Here is a 19,795-nt window from a genome sequence, read left to right on the forward strand (position 1 = left end):
CACTCCAGCGGGACGGCCCTGCGGGGCACCGAGCTGCCCGTCCAGGGCAAGGACAGGAAGCCCGGGAACCTCGTCTGACCTGCGTGCATACCTGACTTAAGAAAAGAGGAGGGAGGCGGTGGCACTGCCCCTCCGTCCCCAGCACAGCAAGTTCAGTAAAACAGAATGATTCCTTCCACAGGAGCCGCACGCAGGCTGAAATAGTACAAACCTCCTTCAGTCTGGCCGCAAACGGTGTTCATCTGGGGCAGTGATGGGAAAGGGCAGGTTTTGGCAAAGGGTGGGCATGAGAACACAAAGGGGTGCTTTGAAGACATCATGAAATAAAACCCACAGAGGCATCTGACTTGATTATGAAAGCAGACGCAGCAGGGGAAGAGGCCAGAATGGCCTGTTTTACAATTAACTGAATACAGAGAAAAACATTATACATTATGGGGAAGAATCACCAGTTTGCTTCCCACCCCCAACCTGTGGAACTTTTGTTTTAAAAATATGATTCTAAATTCCTGTTTTGTGTGCCAAGGTATAAAGTGGAGAAGTCAGATGAATGCAAGGGGTTAATCAGTGTTGTGATGCTGTGTTTTAAAAGTTGCACTATCTTCATGTTTAAGATAATGAGGAAGCTTTACGCGAAGTTCTGTATGTTGTCTTTTCACCTGTGGATTATAATTAGGCCTCATAATAATCTCCCCCATAATCATGCAGGAAAGGGTGTCTGGGGAGGTAGCCTAACATACGCCACTTACTTACATTCACCAAGAAAGTCACCACACAGCAGTGAATGCGTCACTGAGGCACCTGGAGACTCTGGATGGAGCAGAGGAAACTCCTGCATCCCTGGTGTGTTGAGTCCCTCCAGCCTCAGGCTGCGTGTTTCACACCTGCATTTACACACCACGCAGTGCTGCCCTGGTCCTCCAGCAGTGCAGTTTCTGTGGTAATTTAGATTTTGTTCACTGTAGCATGAAATATACTCAGATAATACGCTATTTTATGCAATAGTTTAAAATGCAAGGTGGCTATTTTTATACTGTTGAAACACATGACTTAAGTGTGTTCCCGCGGTCTCTCCTTCCCTGGATAGTAGAGTTCAGGCCTGGATGGCTGGTCAGCAAGACTCAGCAGTTGCGTCTGTGCAGCCCGCTGCCCTGGCATGTGCGTGACGCTGGCTGCAGATTCTGTGTAGAAGCCCCTGGGACTGAGGAAGGGACCCATGTGGCCAAGTGTGCGAACCAGCACCCGGGAGGAATGCAGTGCTCAGAACCAGATGCGCCCCCAGGGGTCACTAAGCCTCTGCAGTGGAGGCCAGAACTGGGCGGAGAGCAACTCAGAGCACAGGGTAAAAGCACAACCTGCAGCTAAAATCAACTAGAAAACTAACCTTAAATATCGTAACATTCATTCTCACCTAAAATAAGTAACTTCCTTCTACAGAAGCAACTGCCTTTGCTGCACCCGGGTGGGGTGCTTCTGTGCAGCCCCGGCCTGCTCTCGCAGGGACCGAGGGCTGGAGGGATGACTTGGGACTCTGACCTGCAGTTCTGGATGTCTGCTGTCATGGTCTCGGAGGTGGCTGCCCGGTGAGGTGCCCTCGTGCTGCTGGCAGAAAGCTCTCAAACTGCTTTCTGCTGCTCCTTTCCGAGGCTCCTCTTGGTTGGTAGGTCCCTGGGTTTTGTTTGGAGGATTGGAATCTTCATCCATTTCACATAGTAACATCCACACAAGTAGTCAATCTCTTAAAAGGAGAAGATGGTGGTCAACAATTGTCACTCATGCTTCAGTCCCTGTTGAGCAGTGTGCACGCTGAGGGCCACAGCAGGAGCTCTGGGATGGGCAGAGCCCTGGGGGCCTGACCAGAGGACCCCCACCCACCCACCATATCAGATGGCCTCGACCTCAAGTCTGTGCTTAAAGGAGGCTGGGACTCTGCGTGGCGTGAGGTTTCCCCTTGTGTTGCTGGTGAAGATGGGGAGGTGCCTGTCTTCCCCATCTTCGGGCAGATTATCGGTCAGGCGTTCCCCTTAGGTGCAGAATGAGAAGGCTGGCTGATGGTGTCATCATTCCAAACCTCACCTGCACTTTTGGTAGAGTGGGTGAACACACCCAATAGTTCTAGCTCAAAATGATGAGTTGTGCTCAGAAACTTATAAATTCCTTAGTCACTTTGCAAGTACCTGAACATTTTGCAGATGTTCACGGTACTGGTAAAACAATTATTTAATTCAAATAACTTTAATCGTTCTTCAAAACCGAGACTGCTCCCTTTCGGCCACCCTATTAGATAATTGCCTCTAATGTAAATAGTTATTTAATGATGCAGACATATCAAACCATGACTTGAATGGTCTCTGAGGCTGGGCCTCTGTAATGAATTAGTTTAAAAGTCAAGGTCATAAATTGAATTAATAGTCAGTTTCCCTTCAACACAGGAAAAAGGTGATTTGTATCTCTGCTCTTTCGAAGGTTGTGGCTGACCTGGTGTGGAAAGAGGCGTGACTGTGAAGCTGCAGCTTGATCAGTGGGGCCTGAGGGTCCAGGTTAGAAACCAGAGGGTTAGGGGATCAGTGAGCAGTGGGTGGGAGCCGGGCTCCATCGTCTTAGTGACTCCCTGGATATGAACCCCAGGCACCTTGAGTCCCACTTATAGGAACACTCATGTGTCTGTTGGCTTTTTCAGAAAGCCTAGTGTTCCTCAGACACTAAGGTTGTCCTTTACTACAAAAGAGATTTTGCTAAAGAAATTGTGCATTTATTGTGCTGGCCAAAAAGTTCGTTCAGGTTTTTCCATGTTACGGAAAAACCTGAACGAACTTTTTGGCCAAACCAACACAAAGTTCTATCTGTGACCAAAATTCAGTGTTAAAAAAGCTTGACAAGCATACCCTCTGTCCTCTGTACCATAAATACACTTGGACACACAGCCCAGACAGCAGAGGAAAATGTGCAAAACTTGGGAAGGTTTGTCATGAGGATGACACTTAAGTCCACTAATTGCAGCTGGGAGAGGACACAGGGGCCAGCAGGAAGCGGGGGGCCTTCTACCCCAGCATAGGGACCTGTACTCAGATGAGTGTGTCTCCAGCTTCAAATTATCACCCTCTTCACCTGTATTTTATCATCATAAGAATGAGAAGGGCTCAAGGGCAAGCACTTTTCAAAAGCAGCTCAGATCTGGAAGAATCCGTTCAAATCCCCGCCCTCCTCAGAACCAGTGGCTGCATCCTGACAGGTGGGCCTGAATCTTACCTCCACCTGCTCTTTTGTCCAGAGAGTCCTTGCAGAGACTGTCCAGGTCCACGAGCCCCTCCAAAGCAGCTTCCATTTGCTGTTGGCCACCAGGTTCCCACACTGGTCTGGCTGCGAGGCAGCGGCTAGGGGCTGCTCCCCAAGCCTTGTGTTTGCTGTGCCAAGGCTGCTGCTTGAGGTCTGCTGCTTAGAACAGCAACATGTTAGTGTACCATTCATTTTTCTTAAAATTTCCAGAGCTGAGCAGTGTCTGTGAAGGAAAAACTGGGAAAGATACTTGTGCTGGGCGCAGGACCTTGCGGTGACAGCTCCCCCGCCACCACCTTGGTGGAGAAGCAGGGACCAGGCTCCCCTTCTGCATGGTCACCTTGGTTACCATGGCCTTGGCGAAATGGAGATGCATTGGCAAGTCCTCCCCAGTGTGAGGACGCTGTGTCTAAAGGGGCCCAACAAAAGCAGATGAAAGACCTGCTCTCACCCCGACCACAAATGGGTCCCAGCGGCTCACCTGAATTGTGCGAATTCCACAGGAATCAGGATTTCAGCTTAGCTTATTTTACTCCCCAAGTGCTGCATCTTGCACAGTTCAAGTTTATGTTCACGGCCAGGGTTAGACGGCCACTTGCTGCTCCTGCCTTCAGGCTGGCGCGCGGGGAGGGATGCCTTGTGAGCAGCGCTGTCCTCAGTGTGTGTGAGGTGCTGGGGTGAGAGCTGTACAGAGATGCAGATGATGAAGATCCACGTCCTTTCACAGCGCTCAGCGTGGCAGTAGTTTTTAAGCGGCCAAGGTGTCTCATGTTCTAACTTCAGCAGATGCAGGAACCCAGCCCCCTTTGTTGTGCCTCACTCACAATGGTGCTTTCAGTGTCTGTCAGGCGTTCATTTGTAAGGTGCTGTATATAACTTGACTATATTACGCACATATCCTACCCAATGGGTAGAACAAAACTTTGTTAATACTGCAATATAAGGTATAGATACCAATTTTAACAGAAATGGCATAGAATTTGTGAATGCCTATGTGCTTTGTCCTCTTTTATAAGGAAATTTGCGAATGGATGCATACAGATAAAAGTCTATGTAGTTTATTAATAAATATCAGTATTATAACACAAGGGAAACAAGTCTGAACAAGCAAGCACTGCCTATGAACAACATATGTACAGCAATCAGAGTTGAATCTTTGCTGTGAAAACTTCTTAAGAAATAATTTTTAAAAATCCCACAGCCTTTTGAAGCCACCAGATGCTTATTTTAATCCCTTCAATAATGTTCAGTTGGACCAGTATTAGTTATAATCAGAAAAAAATGTGGATTCTTCAACTTGCTTTATGAAAAAATATTCTATCTCATGTTGTAGAATGAAGAGGGCAAACCCAGTGAAGAGTGCTCTTTTCACTGAAATTGCAAAACTTAGGTCAGAGTGAGCACATTAGCCTGCAGCAGAGGACTGTGCAGTCCAGACACATTTGTGACCATCTGTCTCTCTGTGCCTTTTTGACAAACGGAAGCTGTGGAACCAATGAATGAACAGTAGCATTTGCAGGAAAAATAACTTAGGACAAACCAGTCCACTTGAGAAGACCCCAGTCTCAGAAAGATTTCTTTTATGGGTTATAATTAGCAGATTGGCAATCAGCCAGCCGAGTGAATTCTTATGTCCCGTCCCTTCCTTTTGGTGTCTCCTGGTGATCATGACCCCAGAAACAAACTAGGCTTTGCCACTGACCAGGGACCACGTCACACCCCCTGACTCAGCATCTACTTACAGCTCTCTTTAGTGTCTGATGGTGACCTCTGCATTTATCTTCAAATATTCTAATATTGAAAAAAGAAAAAAGAAGAGCCTATGACAACATTCATTAAAACCATGGATGAAATCGTGGTGTGGGCATCCTTCCCAGTGCCGTCCACAGTTTCGTGAAATTCTGTCCACCTGATCCATATTTCCAGTTTATTCTGTCATCGGAGGATGTAAATTCTAATAATTCCTTGTTTTTTATTTGTTCCGTGGTGTATGCTTTGATTTTGAAAATCACGATGGAGCTTGTCCTCCACAAAATAATTACTGATTATCCTTAAACTGAAAACACCTCTGCAGCTCTTGATGCTATTGGACCAGAGGTCAGCCCTTCTTTGACTGTGCTTTCCAAGGCCCACAAGAAGATGGGGATCTGTGTTTTCTGCGCCCATTGCCCCCGCTGTCTGCTCACTGCCAATGGCAGCGGCCCTGGTGGTTCAGGTCAAGGGTGGAGGCTCCTCCCTGTCAGAAAAACTTCCCCAGGCTTCACCTCTTGGGAGGACTGCTGAGCAGGAGTGTCATCTGAGGATGTTCTAGACTCAGAGGCACTAAATTTGTTACCATGTCATGGCTTTTCTACAGGACTACTAGAGGCTTAAACTTTACTGTTAATTATACTGGTTCATCTTAATGTGCTTGCTGGTATATTGCTATTCTTCATTTCACGGCTTTCAAAAATCACACTTTCTGATGTAAACGCTATTTTAAAATATGTACAATACTATTCACAGCATTTAATTCACTTAATTTTCACTAGGCTGCTTTATAATGAAAAAGTACAACTGTATCTGAACTTTTCAATAGTTGTTCACATGATCTATAATAATCTGAAGTTGTTAAAGTCTCTTTTTCAAACAGACATTTGTGCTTACTGTTCAACATAATTCCCAGTTATACACAGAGAAAGATTTCCAGCTGTCATGTATCTGCCTCTTTAACTGAGCGAGGGGATGTAGTTCTTAGACCCAAGGTCTGTAACCGCAATCCGGACTTTTAAAGGAAGATGTTGCTCTAAGTGCTGTGTTATGAAATCAGCCTCTTCTGCTTGTTCTTAATGCTGTGTTTGAACCACAGCTCAAAATCATTAAAAATGATCACTGATAAACGTGTCTCCTGTTTTTTTAAAAAAATATTTCACCGACAAAGCACATATGTTGGGGGGTGGGGGGGAAACTACTTGTATTTAAAAACCCGTCTCAGAAACGGTTATTATGGTTCCCCAGGTAACCGTCCCATTCAGTTCTTATTCACTCTGACTTTTCAGAAATCATTGTATTTGCTATAAATAACCCTGGCAGATCACATCATACAGTTTTGGGTTCTACACAGAACACTCAGGGATAGTCACCTGAGATGAGGTGTCACCTTCAGGCTTCTGGAAGCTGTCACAAACTGAGTCAACTCGGCCCAAAACGTGAGCGAGACTTCTAAAGAGAATTGTTCAGCAGACACCCTCAGAGGCTAATAAGGTCATTGGCATCAGAGGTTTTCAGTTCATGATGATGGAGCAAAAGGAATCTAAGTTTCCTTCAACTGAGAGATTAGAATGATATCTCTAAGCTCTAAGTAAGTATATGGATTCACAGATTACATAATTGTGAATGTATAAAACTTCATACAACCTACCAAACTACTAGAATAAGTGAGTTTAGCTTGGTTGCAGGAAATACAATTAAAATATTTTTGCATTTCTATATGTTAGTAATGAACTGTGGAAACAAATGAACTTTGGAAACTGAAATCTTAAAATACCATTTAAATAACTGTATGGGCCCCAAACTCTAGTTATAAAACTTTTTTTTTTTTTTTTTGGCCACACCACGCAGCTTGTGGGATCTTAATTCCCTGACCAGGAATTGAACCTGGGCCACGACAGTGAAAGCGCCAAGTCCTAACCACTGGACCGCCAAGGAGCTCCCATAAAACCCATTTTAGATTCTGAATTAATTTTTTAAGACTATTTTGGAAAGGGGATTAGAAAGCTATAAGGAGGAAAATAGCTGTAAGAAAAGGATCTCTTTCTCTTAAAACAGCAAATAGTCACTGATAAACCACATTATGCTCTTGAATAAATTCTATAATCTCTTATTCAGCAGATATTTGAGAAATTTTAAAGACTATTCCCCAAACTTATATCCCTCAGTGAAGGTAAGACGGGTATAAACTTTCGTCACAGAAGGAGAGGAGATTCCAGGCTTGATTCCTACTGGACTGGGTTCAGTAAACCCATTTCTATATGAGGTTGCCTGGTTGGCTGGGTCTAGAGTCTGGGTGCAGGGAGGTTACTTGGAGCTGCTCTGGAGGAGGCAGGAGATGGTCAGGGTGGGCCCACTGGTGTCCATCTGGGCAGCGGGGCTCAGTGTGGCGCTGGGAAACCAGAGGCTGCACTCTTGGAGGACAGGAGGCGGGACACTGATCTCCACGGTCGGGGGCCTGTGGGACCCCTTCCCGCAGCCCTGGCTGTGCACTGAGAAGGCTCTGAAGACTTCAGAAGAAGCCCCAGGCCAAAAACAGACAATAGGCCTGGAGGCTGCTGGTGACCCAGGAGCTGTCTGTCCATCGGGCTGGAGCTGAAGCGCCAGAGGCCAAGGAGCCCCTGTGGGCCCTCGAAAGCCAAGGCACCACCAGCCAGGGAGGGAGATGCCCAGGTCTGGACCCACCGTTTTCTGCTCAGGCTGCACTCAGCACAGGACATAACAGAGCCCAACACCTCCCTCCCTGGCGATAGGCTCCCTGCTGACCCACCTGGTACATGGGGAGCCCCCACTGCACTTCAGGGCCTGCACCGGATCCCAGACCCCGCCAGTCTCTGGCTTTCTTGGACCGACTTCTGTTCATTGGGTCGTTCGTGAAACAGCAGAGCTGCCAACAGCTAAGCAGATGGACTAGCGACTCAGGCAGCCCTCTCCCTGCACCCTCGGGGACATCTAGAAAAGCAGTGTGCTCGAAAGAAACCTCCAGAATCCTTCAGAGACCCACTCACAGTGGCCTTGGAACAAACACTTATTTCTGACTCTCCATGATGACACTTGCACAAAACAGTTTGTAACAAGCCTGTTACTTAAAACATCATAGATAGATTTCTCTCTTTACACTGTTTTGACGTTTTGCTTTGAATGGATTCTAATTAAAATGCATGTTTTAAAATAGCAGCCAAAAGGTAAAAGCTGTGCATTTGTAAATTTCATTGTTTTGATGGCATGTGTCTGTCCAGACTTTGGGCTTTTGCCCTAATAATGCAAACCTCACTCACCCTACTTTAAAAAAATCAAAAGCTACAGTCTTAGTCATTTGAACACAGCATGGTGTTAACTGCAATAGACTTTCAAAAGGCTTTACCAGGAAGCAGTATATATACATTTACACACACTTGCGTATAGTATACTGCTCCTATATGACTTAACCTGTTTACAAAGCCATTTGCATTTATAGAGTTTACTGTGGTACTACCACCAGAATCTGGAAGCACAAAATATTCTAGCAGTCTACACTAGCAGACAGAGTAAGCATGCTTTCAAATCAAAGTGCTGACTTTGGCCTCTCCACGTGGCAGGCCAGGGACCCATCCCCTTGGCCCGCCCTTGGCCCCACCTGAGCCAGGCTGTGTCCGCCACCCCGGCTTCGGTGGGGGACCCTGAGGTCCTGCTTGAGATTTCCTGCTTACAGTTCAAGGGCTGCACAGGCTTTGGAGCCTATAGACCTGGCGGCCTCAAGTATTAGCTCTGTCTCAGGTTAATGTCTACAAATGTCACTCATACAATAGGGTCACCTGCGCGAAGACTGGAGGAGAGGGTGTGCTTGCCACATGCGGCCCCCACAGAGGGAGCTGTGCTGCTCAGCTTTCACTTTCCAGGTTCGCCCAATTCCTACAGACTTGTAAATAGCACTCTGCCTTGGCATGCTCTCTACGCTAACACTGCAGCTTAAAATGCCAGTGACGGAAACGGGCCAAGTTAGTGCCGAGGGGGTTGGAGCACCTGTGTCAAGACAGAGACTGAGCCACCAGGACCCAAACCTCCTGCCACGGTTTTAAGTAAAATACATCTGTTTCTTTTCTCCTTACTCTAGATGTGGACAGCTTTTTTGGTTAACAAACCACGTTGTGTGTGTGTTGGAGAGTGTTCTTACAACCTTAGCAATAAAATGTGAAAATCTGAAGGGAGAATAGTTTAAAAAAAATAATTTCCCACCTTGCCCCCAGTTTTTCCTTCTCTGGCTTCCTTTCTGTGAGGGGTGGGGGAGCTAACACTGATCTGAGCGCTGTCACGGCCTCAAGGAAACCGCATGGACCCCAGGCTCCCCGTGCCGGGATCCTGTACCACGTATGCATGCTCTTCACCAATGTTGGCACACTCCCTTTCTTCTGGAACCATCCACGAGCACATGGTTTTACCTGTCAACCTCCCGTAAACCTCACACACACACGTTCTGCACTCCCAGAGAGGCCAGCCTAACAGTTCTTAGTCAGGGATACACTGAACTTCCCAGTGTGAAAAGTTACCACAAAAGCCAGCTCCTGATGCTTCAGATGTTCCACCGATTGACCCCAAGGAAAAGGAAAATTCCAATCTGAGCTGTTCCAAGTGTCACAAATGCAGGCTCAGGTGCTGTGACCACCACCATGACCCTCCACACAAGCGCAGTAGGAAAAGCAAACTCACTTTCTTACCAAGGGAGGATGGGGTATTTTCTGAGGCTGAATCCTCTTTGGATAATGAAATATCACTCTAAAGAAAGAATTAAAGAAAATTATGATGCCATGGAGCAACTAAGCCCGTGTGCCACAACTACTGAGCCTACGCTCTAGAGCCCGCGTGCCACAACTAGTGAAGCCCGCACACCTAGAGCCCGTGCTCCGCAGCAAGAGAAGCCACTGCAATGAGAAGCCCGAGACCACAACAGAGTAGCCCCTGCTCACAGCAACTAGATAAAGCCCGTGTGCAGCAACGAAGACCCAACGCAGCCAAAACAAACAAACAAATAAATAAAATTTATTTAAAAAAAGAAAATTATGAAGTTAAAAGGGAAAAGATGATGGAAGTCACCAGAAGAGAACAGAGGATTAGGAATATTCATAAATTGGCTTCAGCTCCAAAAATACAAAGAATTTTAAAAGTTCCAAAGCAGGGACTTACTTTACCTTACTTAGTTCCTGGATTTGAATGTCTGACCCGGCTCTCCTGCACCTTTCTTCAACTACAACTACTGGCCTCAACATTCTGAAGTGACCCACTAGAGGGAAAATTGGGTTTATGACTGAGAAAACTTCTATTAATCTAAAATGCTTCCAAAATAATGCAGTTACAAAATGATCTAGATTTCTCAACAGAAGTTGCATTAGGTTTTGTGGACAAGTGTTTGACTGATAATAATATTTTCAACTTTTTTTGGAAAGTAAGACTTGTCCCTTATTTCCAAACCAAAAGAAGTGAGGAATGCAATTGCAACCTACCGTTATCTTCCATCTTCTTCAGGAGGAGAATAACAAGTACATGGTGATGGAGCACGATGGCAACCAAGCCCTGTAACTACCTCCAGACCAAGGTGAATGGCAGGGCAGTCAGTGTTTGAGGACTGGACAAACTGTGCCTTTGGGACCCTTGCAAAGAGAGAACCCAAACAGCCACGATTCTTAGAAAAGTAAAGCAACAGCCATAATTAAGTCGCAAGATTGTGTCCAAAGAAAATACTGACTCAAATTCAATAAAATACAAATTAGTCAAAATGTGCTTCAAATCATTACAGAATCTCAAATCTCATACTTAAAGGTGAATACAAAATAACAGCTTAATACTTGTGTATACAGAGGAAATGCTGTATGTTCTTTTTTTTTAAAAACAAACAAACCCTCAATTAGTGTTAAGGAGCTGAAACATCTCACTGTTTTACCCTATTTAGATTATACTAGGTAGATTTCATGTAGATTATATTAGATATATTTCATATATGGTACACTTAAAAGTAACCTTATGAAATTACCCAAGTGGAGTAAAAGGCTTACTTTCAACAGGTACCTGATTAGAAAGTCAGGAAACACCTGCAAGCTATCTGTCCCACTCTTACTGAGGAGTGGGCCATGGCGCCTGCCCACCAAAGGGACGGAGAACCACATACCGGCTACCGGAGGACAACCAGGCATGCTTGCATGCAAACTCGCCTTTTTCTTTTTCAATTCAAAGAGAGTTTTCTACCATTTAAAATGGTCAAAATTCAAAGCAGAAAAAGCTGGACATAGGGAGGGAGGGAGAGGTAAGGAAAGAAGGAAGAAAGGTTCTATGCATTCCTCACAGTCGGGAAGAATGAGAATATATTGTGGCTACACGTGGAACATCTCTGACCTGTCTTACAACTTCTGCTCTTATGGACCATGCTGTCCCAGAGAAAACACAACGTGAAAGTGCTTTCTGTTCGTCTCAGGCTCTATGAGCCCTCTTACCTGTAGAGAGAAACCACAAGTGCTGAGGAGGACTTTGGGGCTGCCTGTGCACTTCCCACGAGCACTGTCCAAGTCAGCGGAATAACGTCATACTCTGCCCAGAAGGCTTCTGAAGTCAAGCCGCATTCTCTCTGCTGAGAGAATCATTCTTATCAAAATAGCCAGATAACTACCACAAGATAATTATGATCTGTCATCATTACTGTTGGTGGCTGCCAGCGATTTACGGGGAAGAATACAGCTTGATTTTCAAAGCCTAACCCTGAAGAAGCAAGACAACCAAAAACTTGTTTTAATGAGTTAAAATGAACCAGCTTGACATGGAAGTCACAAAGGAAAAAAATCTCAAAGAGTTTGGAAAACTATACCCAATTGGCACAAACTTAGCATTTCTCAAATGTAAGTTACAAGCTCAAAATGCAGGACAAATATCTTTCAAAAATCAGAAAGCCAGGCCAAAATTCACGGCTGAAGACGAATTCTGGCCAAGTCTCTAAGGGAAGGAGAATTCTTGCCTCTGTTGTTCCTTTGGGTCAAGGAGGCAGAATCTTTTGGGTACTCCATAATATACAGATGGACCAAGAGAGACCAAACAAAGCTCCTATTTGCAGAATGAATAATTAAAAGCACCCACCTCTGGTTCTGCAGATTTCTGGTTCAGGTGGTTAAATTCCAAGGCAGTAGAGAGGCCCACACTTTTTATGAACACTCCTGTGCAACTCCGGCCTCTAGGCCAATGTGACTGGACGCACCGTAGACCATGGCTCGGGAAAAGCCAACTGAGTAAGCATCTAATACCAAAAACTACTTCAAACCAATGTTGGTAACACTTAATCTAAATGTATTTTACTTTCTTCTAAACTAACTCCATATCTTTCCCTATGGAGATTCAATTTTGAAAATCTGAAATAAATGAAGGTCCCCATTTTAAAAAGTAAGCTGTAGCCAACAGAAGAAATACGTCTATATTACCATGAAAGCAAGTATTTTTCAGACAGAATCCTTTAATAATTCAGAAATGTATATCTCACCAATGCATTTTATAAAAACGGTATCATCTCAAAGGTATCAGGAAAGATGCATGTACTCTTTCTGACTCATTTGCTAAAACATTTTCTGTCCATTTCATTACCATCACCATACTATACAATCTTCTACAGTGGCTTTGTCCAGAACATCTGAATTTGGATAAGAAATCCTGAAGATGAACCAAGGGAAAGAACACAAGAAAGAGCTAGATATGTCTAACGTACAACTTGCTTCTTTTCTTCAAACACCTCTTCTGCCCAAACTGTTAAGATGTTTATAAAATTCCTGGAATTACCTTCTGAGGTCACTGAAATAAGACAGCCAATAGCTCCACTGCTTCCTAGAGCATAAAGGACTACAGTAACATCTTCCATCTGTAAATAAATGGAAGGCAGATTCTATAACAAATAAGCTGAAGATTATATTTGAAGGCATAGTTTTATTATTTTCACTAGTGGCAGGAAGGTGACCTTAATACATGAACTCTTTCTCCTTTGTTGGAATCTGCAAATAGCACCCTACTGTATGCAAAATGCTGGTTCAGTGAGAGACCTTTTTGTGGTACTTTAAAAGGTTGGTTTTGCTATTTTTCTTGAATAAACTAAGTTTTTTTTTACCTAATCTATTTTTCATTTCAATTGTTAATTTGCTGAGCAAACACTTTTTATCTATTTTATAGGTGTTAAATTAAACCTCAGCCATGGCTCCCTCTTTACCCTGTCAACAATCCTACTTAAATACAGATGTGCACACCAGACACAGCAAGTATAAGGCTTATTGTAAATGAAATGGTTATGATATTTACCACACACACACCCGGATAATTTAACTCAATGCCCACTATGTACTGTTGGCCTGCTACAAATACTCCACACGCATATTCCAGGGGTCCCCCTTTCGGCTCTTTGTAGCTTCCCTTAAGGACTAGGTTAGCAAGATGAGAGCAGCAGCATTTGACAAGATCAGATATTCCTGATACTAAATAATGACAAAAGAACTTCTTACACCTTCAGAGAATGTTTTACTAGAGAATTTCAAAGCACTCCCTAGTATCTCACTTTCTGTAACTGGACAAACACAACACAGTTATGAAACTGGATGGCAACAAATCTCAAACGGGCTGAACCAAAGGTGGAAACTCAGGGTTATTAGTGCTTCTAAGACCCACAATTTACCCTCATTGGAAAACACGCCCTATGCAACGTGAAAAGTAAAAAGAAAGTTTCATATAACACATGATTTTAAACCAAGCAGTCTCAGTGGTTAAAAATAAACAAACAAGAAATTTGTTAATATCCATCTTAGCATTTAATATATGCAAAAATGTGAATTATTTAATAAACAAGCTAAAACATGTTCACTGTTTTTGGATTTGAAAATGTGCTGTCAATTTGAAATCACACGTTCGATCTGTGTCAAGAGACAAACCATCCTGCCTGATCGGGCCTGCATGTGGCAGAGTGAGCCCTGCCCCCTCACCACTCCACCCACCCCCACAAAGAAGAGTCCAACCACAGCACAGCCAATATAATGATGAGACGTATCAAAATGCAAACATTTTTTTCCCTTTAAAGTATTCTCTAAATTTGGCCAAACTCAGTATTTAATACGAAAACCCTGCCTCACAGCAGTGATGCCTGCGGCCTTATCAGATCACTCACAACAAAGACAATCTAGAAAGAGGCCGTTCCCTCTTTCAATTCAAAGGTTAGAACTGAAGTAAAGGCAGTTAGAGCAAAAGGAAACACACAAACACATCCTCAAACACACCCACACAAATTGTGGCAACTTTCACATCTGACAACGACTGAATTTCATTCCAAGCAGGTTTTAATGACAGCTTTGCTATTTAAAAAATTCAAGTAAAATGCTCAAGTAAGGATGTTTCAATGCAAGAGGAAAACAGCAGCTACAATCTTAAAATTTTACTCCATAATGGAATCAAGACCGACTCTGGCTGGTAGAGACCAGGTGGCAGGGACAGGCAGGTCCCATCCTCCCAAACCTGCACTGCCGAGAACCACAAGCTCCAGGTACTGCTAAGGGTGTCTGATCTCCACCATAAACTTAAGGTGTAATGATTTTCCCTTTTCCTCTGAGAGATCAGTTGGAGAGGACATGATGCAGGAATAACAGTTTTACATTCCGGGTGAGAAAGTGCCATGACCGCACAGATTTGCTTAAAAAATTTGATTATGGCAAGCTTCAGGTAAAAATCATTTTTAAAGGGTCAATTTTTCATTTACATATAACCAATACATCTTATTTACATATATATGACACAATTTTCATTCAGCTTTCTTTATATGAAGTCTACATTTTAACTGGTATGTAACCGTTATATACTATCTTTAGAGAAAGACTAAATATCCTCTTATTCACAGGCAGTTCTGATGATAACAGTTTGTCTCCACATTGAGAAGTGAATATCGTTAAAACCTCAAAGAATAACAAAGATGAAGACCTAGTGTTAAATCTGTGTAGGGCCGCACCAGCTATTCAAGGAGTCAGCAGCTATCTAAACACAAAGCAAGGATGACTGAAGACATGGACCACTGCTTAACGCTGCTACTGACATGAAATCCTTATACTGGGTTCATTTTTTCTTTTCAAAAAACACTGATTTTTCTAGTGATGTTTAACTTTAAAAAGTTATCTTAGTTCTTTAACCCTCAGAGAACTGCTATATTTAGGCTGCTAACCAAAAAAATAATCAAGAGCATGTACCTTTGTCCACAGTCCCCAAGGGTTAAAGTGCAGGAACTGTCTATAACCTGGTATATAAGGCACCCTATTCCACTTTTTTCTTAAAAGAAACCTTTCCTTTGGTTTCTTGCAGTTTTTCAGTGAGTCTGTCCTTTGTCTCCTCCATCTTCTCTGTGAGGAGCTCCTTTGTCTCCTCCATCCTGTCCTGCAGATACTCCTTCACAGGAGGTGGCGTCGACATGTAGCCACGGCTGCGCAGATACTTCACAGTGAAGGAGGTCCCCCCCAGGGTCACAGTGTACCGCGCGGGCGTTGCAATCTGCGGGAAAATGAAATGGGCAGATCAGTACTGATTATAACTGTTGTCTTAAGCAAAAACAGTGTGAAGTTAAAATTCTTGTTAATAACCAAACTATCAATTACTTTATTGCTTCATAAGGCTGTTACATCCTATATGGTTTTCCCTCCTAACATTCCGTATTTGTCACCTAGACACTGACCCAGGATTAGAGAACATTCACAGGGGCAGCACCAAAGTTCTGTACCCATGTGCTAGTGAACCTGGGGGGCAGACTCACTGAGAACCAGAGGGAGGGCTCAGGACCCTCCCTATAACAAAGGCACATGCGTTTCCACTCCCCAGAAACCCTGCCGACCTGCATACACTGTTCATCTAAACCGGAACCAAACTTGGCAAGCACAGGCCAAATGTTTGTTCTTCACTAAGTTTAGTTTAGTTTCACTTCCAAATCTCTTTTCTTTGGCTTTTCCAGGCTTTATGCTACTTTCTCATTACAGTCCATGCTGGGCTTGGCATCCCAACCAGGAACTTTCATGAGGCCAAAAAGTGGTAAAATGGCACACATATAGGAGACATGTACACATGTCAACTGACCAGAGGTTTAAGGTCCCAAACTAACTAGTAGATGAACTGGTACAAAGGGAGAATTGTAAGAGCAGAGGCTGCATCTCATTCTGAGGCAAGAAATCTCAGTGTCTGCTGCTCTACCTGAGAAACCAGGTTACAGAAACCAAACACCCAGGTGGACCCTCCACACCTCCCTCCTTGCACAGGAACGTGAGCAGAGCCACTGCTGACACCAGCCCACCTGCGTGCCAGCCTTGTGTTTCAATTCCAAGCAGGCAAACAGGCACTGAGCACTGATGTGCCTCCAGAGCACAGCACAGGCACAGTGGAAACACAAAGAAAGAAGACATAACTCTAAATTCCTAGGAGCTCATGATCAAAGACAACAGACATTAAAAAAAGACCTAACACACAGACTGTGAAATGAGAGCATGGGATAAGGAACAGTTATAATTAGGGAAATGGTTTCAACCATCATGACAGTTGGATTAAGGTTAAATTATACACACTGTAACTAAAAACTTGATAATTTATTAATTTAATAAGTTTTAATGTTGAAAACCTCAGCAATTAAGCTTTAGCCCTCTAGTCAAAATTTTCATATAAGAAATCTCCCAATATTTCAGAGGATTTTAATGAGGATGACAGAATAAAACAACATTATTTTTGAGTACTACTATAAACCCATAAGTCTAAGTATTTTCACAACAGAAGTAAAATAACATCTAGTTTCCCAATGTCTTCTACCTGTTTTCTTAGGATAAAGCTACATAGAACCTAATTTTTTGTCAGTTGAGAAAAATTAGATTAATATAGCTAAATTCCACAATTTACAATAATGAGTCTTCTCTTCCAAAATAAAGACCCATAAGTGTAAAAACTATCTATTTACAAAGATGTCATTGTCTGAATCCAGACAACAACTGTAAAGACAATGAACTCCAAAATGAAACATACATTACATCAACAACTAAGTCTAAGGTTTATCACATAAAACAATTTGATTAAACTTTACTATTTTACTTTTTAGAAAGATAAACTATTATAAACAGTAAAATAAATGCTAAATTTCACTAACATGTCAGGTGGCATGTGGATCTCTGAATAAGGAAAATTAATGTACTATCAATAGGAGAAATGTCACAGAGACAACCTGTCCATTAGAAATTCAGAAGTCTCACTTTGTCTCATCACAGCAGGTTATGAAAAACCTACCTATTCTTAAGGCAATTCTTCCTAAACCACCATTTACCCTTAAAAATTTTAGTTTACTTTTAATCATTAGACATGTAAGAGATGAAACACAGTATTTTAAGTTACAAAGGTAACCCTGGGAGCAAGCACGGAGTGTTACAGAGGTTCAGTGTGAGGAGCCATCTACCCACAGCAGTACCTACCTTAAACAGGGCATATGCTGTTAGTGCATTTCCACTCTGGGAATTTTTCAGAATGTTTACTATGCTGTCAGGTAACCCAATAAGTTCTAGAAAAGGAACGACATTCACTCCTCTAAGAAAGAAACAGAAAGTAATTTATATACACATATAGATAAACTTTTAGGGATAAATATTTTCAAAAGATTATCTGAAAACATCAAAACCAAATTCTGTTTAAAAGTCAATTCTGCACCACCAAGCACTTTAATTTCACTCTAAAGGAACAACATGTGCATGAACACCAGCGTCCTGCTGTGTCTCACTGTTCACAGCTTCTGTTCATGGACATCCCTAATTAGCACACTGAGAAAAATGGAATCATTTATCAGAGGAAAATTAATGCATTAAGTAACCTAAGAGAAATGATCAGAAATGATTCTGATCATTCACCTGATCTTAGAATCTTTAGTTCCTTAGAATGATCCAACTCAAAGTTTAAGACCTCAGATTTTTTACCTCTAAAATTACATGTCAAACTATACTATTATCATAAAAGCAAGTGATATTATAACACCACTTACTGTGTTATTATGCAAAAAATAAATGATTCTATGGGTTTCATGAAAACTTCAATTATTCTAAAAAGATGCTTCTATTCTATTATCAGACTTAAAAGGCAGGTAAAGAAGCAATTACCATGAATTGCAACAAATTTTTGGAGGGAGGGAAAGAAGGCAGAAAAAGTCTCTAATCCAACTGGTAAGCCCTGATTTCTTTTTAGTTTCCCTGAGTGTCAAGTTTGCCACGCCGGAACACTCGTGCTCTCCCACTCTCTCCCTCACTGCTTGTAGTTTTGCAGACGTTGTGAGCCTTCACCTCAAATCACAACAAGGTTCTTGTTCTGTGCTTCTCCTTCATAAACATAATATAATCATCACAGCCAGAAAACTTAACACGTAGGATACTATATAGTTAATACAACAGTACGTTATTTAATGTTAAAATTCCCTGAATTGTCCTGTGAGTCCCTTGTCACTGTCTTGTCACGTCTTCCAGTTCTTCTCCAGAAGCGCTGCCCAGCACTTTCTGTTGAGGAGGAAGGCAGGATGTCTTTTTTGATGCTGAGATTTTTGAAGCTCCCAGGCCAGCTTTGTGGTAGAACAGTCTTTCATTTGGATTTGTCTGATTGTTTCCTCATGATTAAATTTGGGGTAAATGTTTTCAGATAGGAAAGCTGCAGAGTTGATTCTGTGTCCATCTCAGAGCATCACAACAGGAGCCACACACTCAGTCTGTCCTGTGAGTTTGACCTGGTGTTTGACTTGTGGTGTGAGTTTAACTTGTGGTTAAGGTCAGGTCCACAGGTTGCTCCTCTGTACAAGTACTCTTTCTCTTTGTAATTAAGAAAGGGAACAGCCTGGATCCATTATTATTACACTAGTAGTGATCTCCTAGTTTATTTTTAATATTAAAAAGTAATTTGTTTAACTGGGGAAAAGTTGTCCCTCTCTGATTTCACTATAATACTAGGAGATCAGAGACTAATCTCAATAGATATGGATGATCATCACCAGGAATTACTGGCCATCTACACAAGAGGAAACCAGATAACTGAAGGAAACTTTAAAGAGTTAGATTTAAAAATCAACTACAAGTCCAATCCAGTTTCTTTTATCTCCACCCTCATTTCCTTTTCAAATCTCTTAAACAACAGAACCCCACTGAAGCAAGACTTAGTACTACAAAGATTTAGCAATTCTGTGGATCTAATCAAGTCACTAGGTACAATAACATCCTACCATGACATGCTAATCATCTCTTCTGGTACCCGTACAATTACCAAATTATTTCATTAATCATTTCTTAGTTCAGACTAAGCCCAGTATGTAAAATCTACATATTTAACGGCAATCATACAGGGGGGAAAAAAGACAAACATTTGGCTAAATATAAAACAAAACTGAGTGATTTAAAAACACAAAAAACAACTGGGACTTCCCTGGTGGTCCAGTGGTAGAGAATCTGCCTTACAATGCAGGGGATGCAGGTTCGATCCCTGGTCAGGGAACTAGGATCCCACATGCTGCGGGGCAACTAAGCCCACGTGCCACAACTACTGAGCTCGTGCGCCTCAACGTGTAGCGCACGTGCTGCAAACTACAGAGCCCACACGCTCTGGAACCCGTGTGCCACAAACTACAGAGTCCACGCGCCCTGGAACCCGCGCGCCACACCTAAAGAGAAAACCTGCAGGCCACAACTAGAGAGAAGCCCAAGCACAACTAGAGAGGAGCCCACACACCACAACGAAGAGCACTCACGCCAACGAA

At 42.9% G+C, this 19,795-nt stretch overlaps 2 protein-coding genes across 5 annotated transcripts in view; one reads left to right on the forward strand and one right to left on the reverse strand.

Annotated features, from left to right (window-relative positions):
* The window catches only part of LDLRAD4 (low density lipoprotein receptor class A domain containing 4), a 303,264-nt gene extending 297,109 nt beyond the window's left edge, over window positions 1–6,155 (forward strand). Inside the window, 1 exon segment of the mRNA XM_082355017.1 lies at window positions 1–6,155. Within this exon segment, the coding sequence (XP_082211143.1) occupies window positions 1–78 (78 nt within the window). The 3' untranslated portion in view covers window positions 79–6,155.
* A 7,645-nt stretch (window positions 6,156–13,800) lies between these two features.
* FAM210A (family with sequence similarity 210 member A) overlaps window positions 13,801–19,795 on the reverse strand; it is a 28,605-nt gene continuing 22,610 nt past the window's right edge. For all 4 annotated transcript variants that reach the window (XM_082355020.1, XM_082355019.1, XM_082355022.1 and 1 more), the window contains exons 3-4: window positions 17,487–17,598; window positions 13,801–15,540 (exon numbers count right to left, since the gene is read on the reverse strand). In XM_082355020.1, the coding sequence (XP_082211146.1) occupies window positions 15,307–15,540; window positions 17,487–17,598 (346 nt within the window). In that variant the 3' untranslated portion in view covers window positions 13,801–15,306. The remainder of the gene's footprint in view (window positions 15,541–17,486; window positions 17,599–19,795) is intronic.

This window comes from Balaenoptera borealis, assembly GCF_965194805.1.
Source record: "Balaenoptera borealis genome assembly, chromosome: 14".
NCBI classification, from domain to species: Eukaryota; Metazoa; Chordata; class Mammalia; order Artiodactyla; family Balaenopteridae; genus Balaenoptera; species Balaenoptera borealis.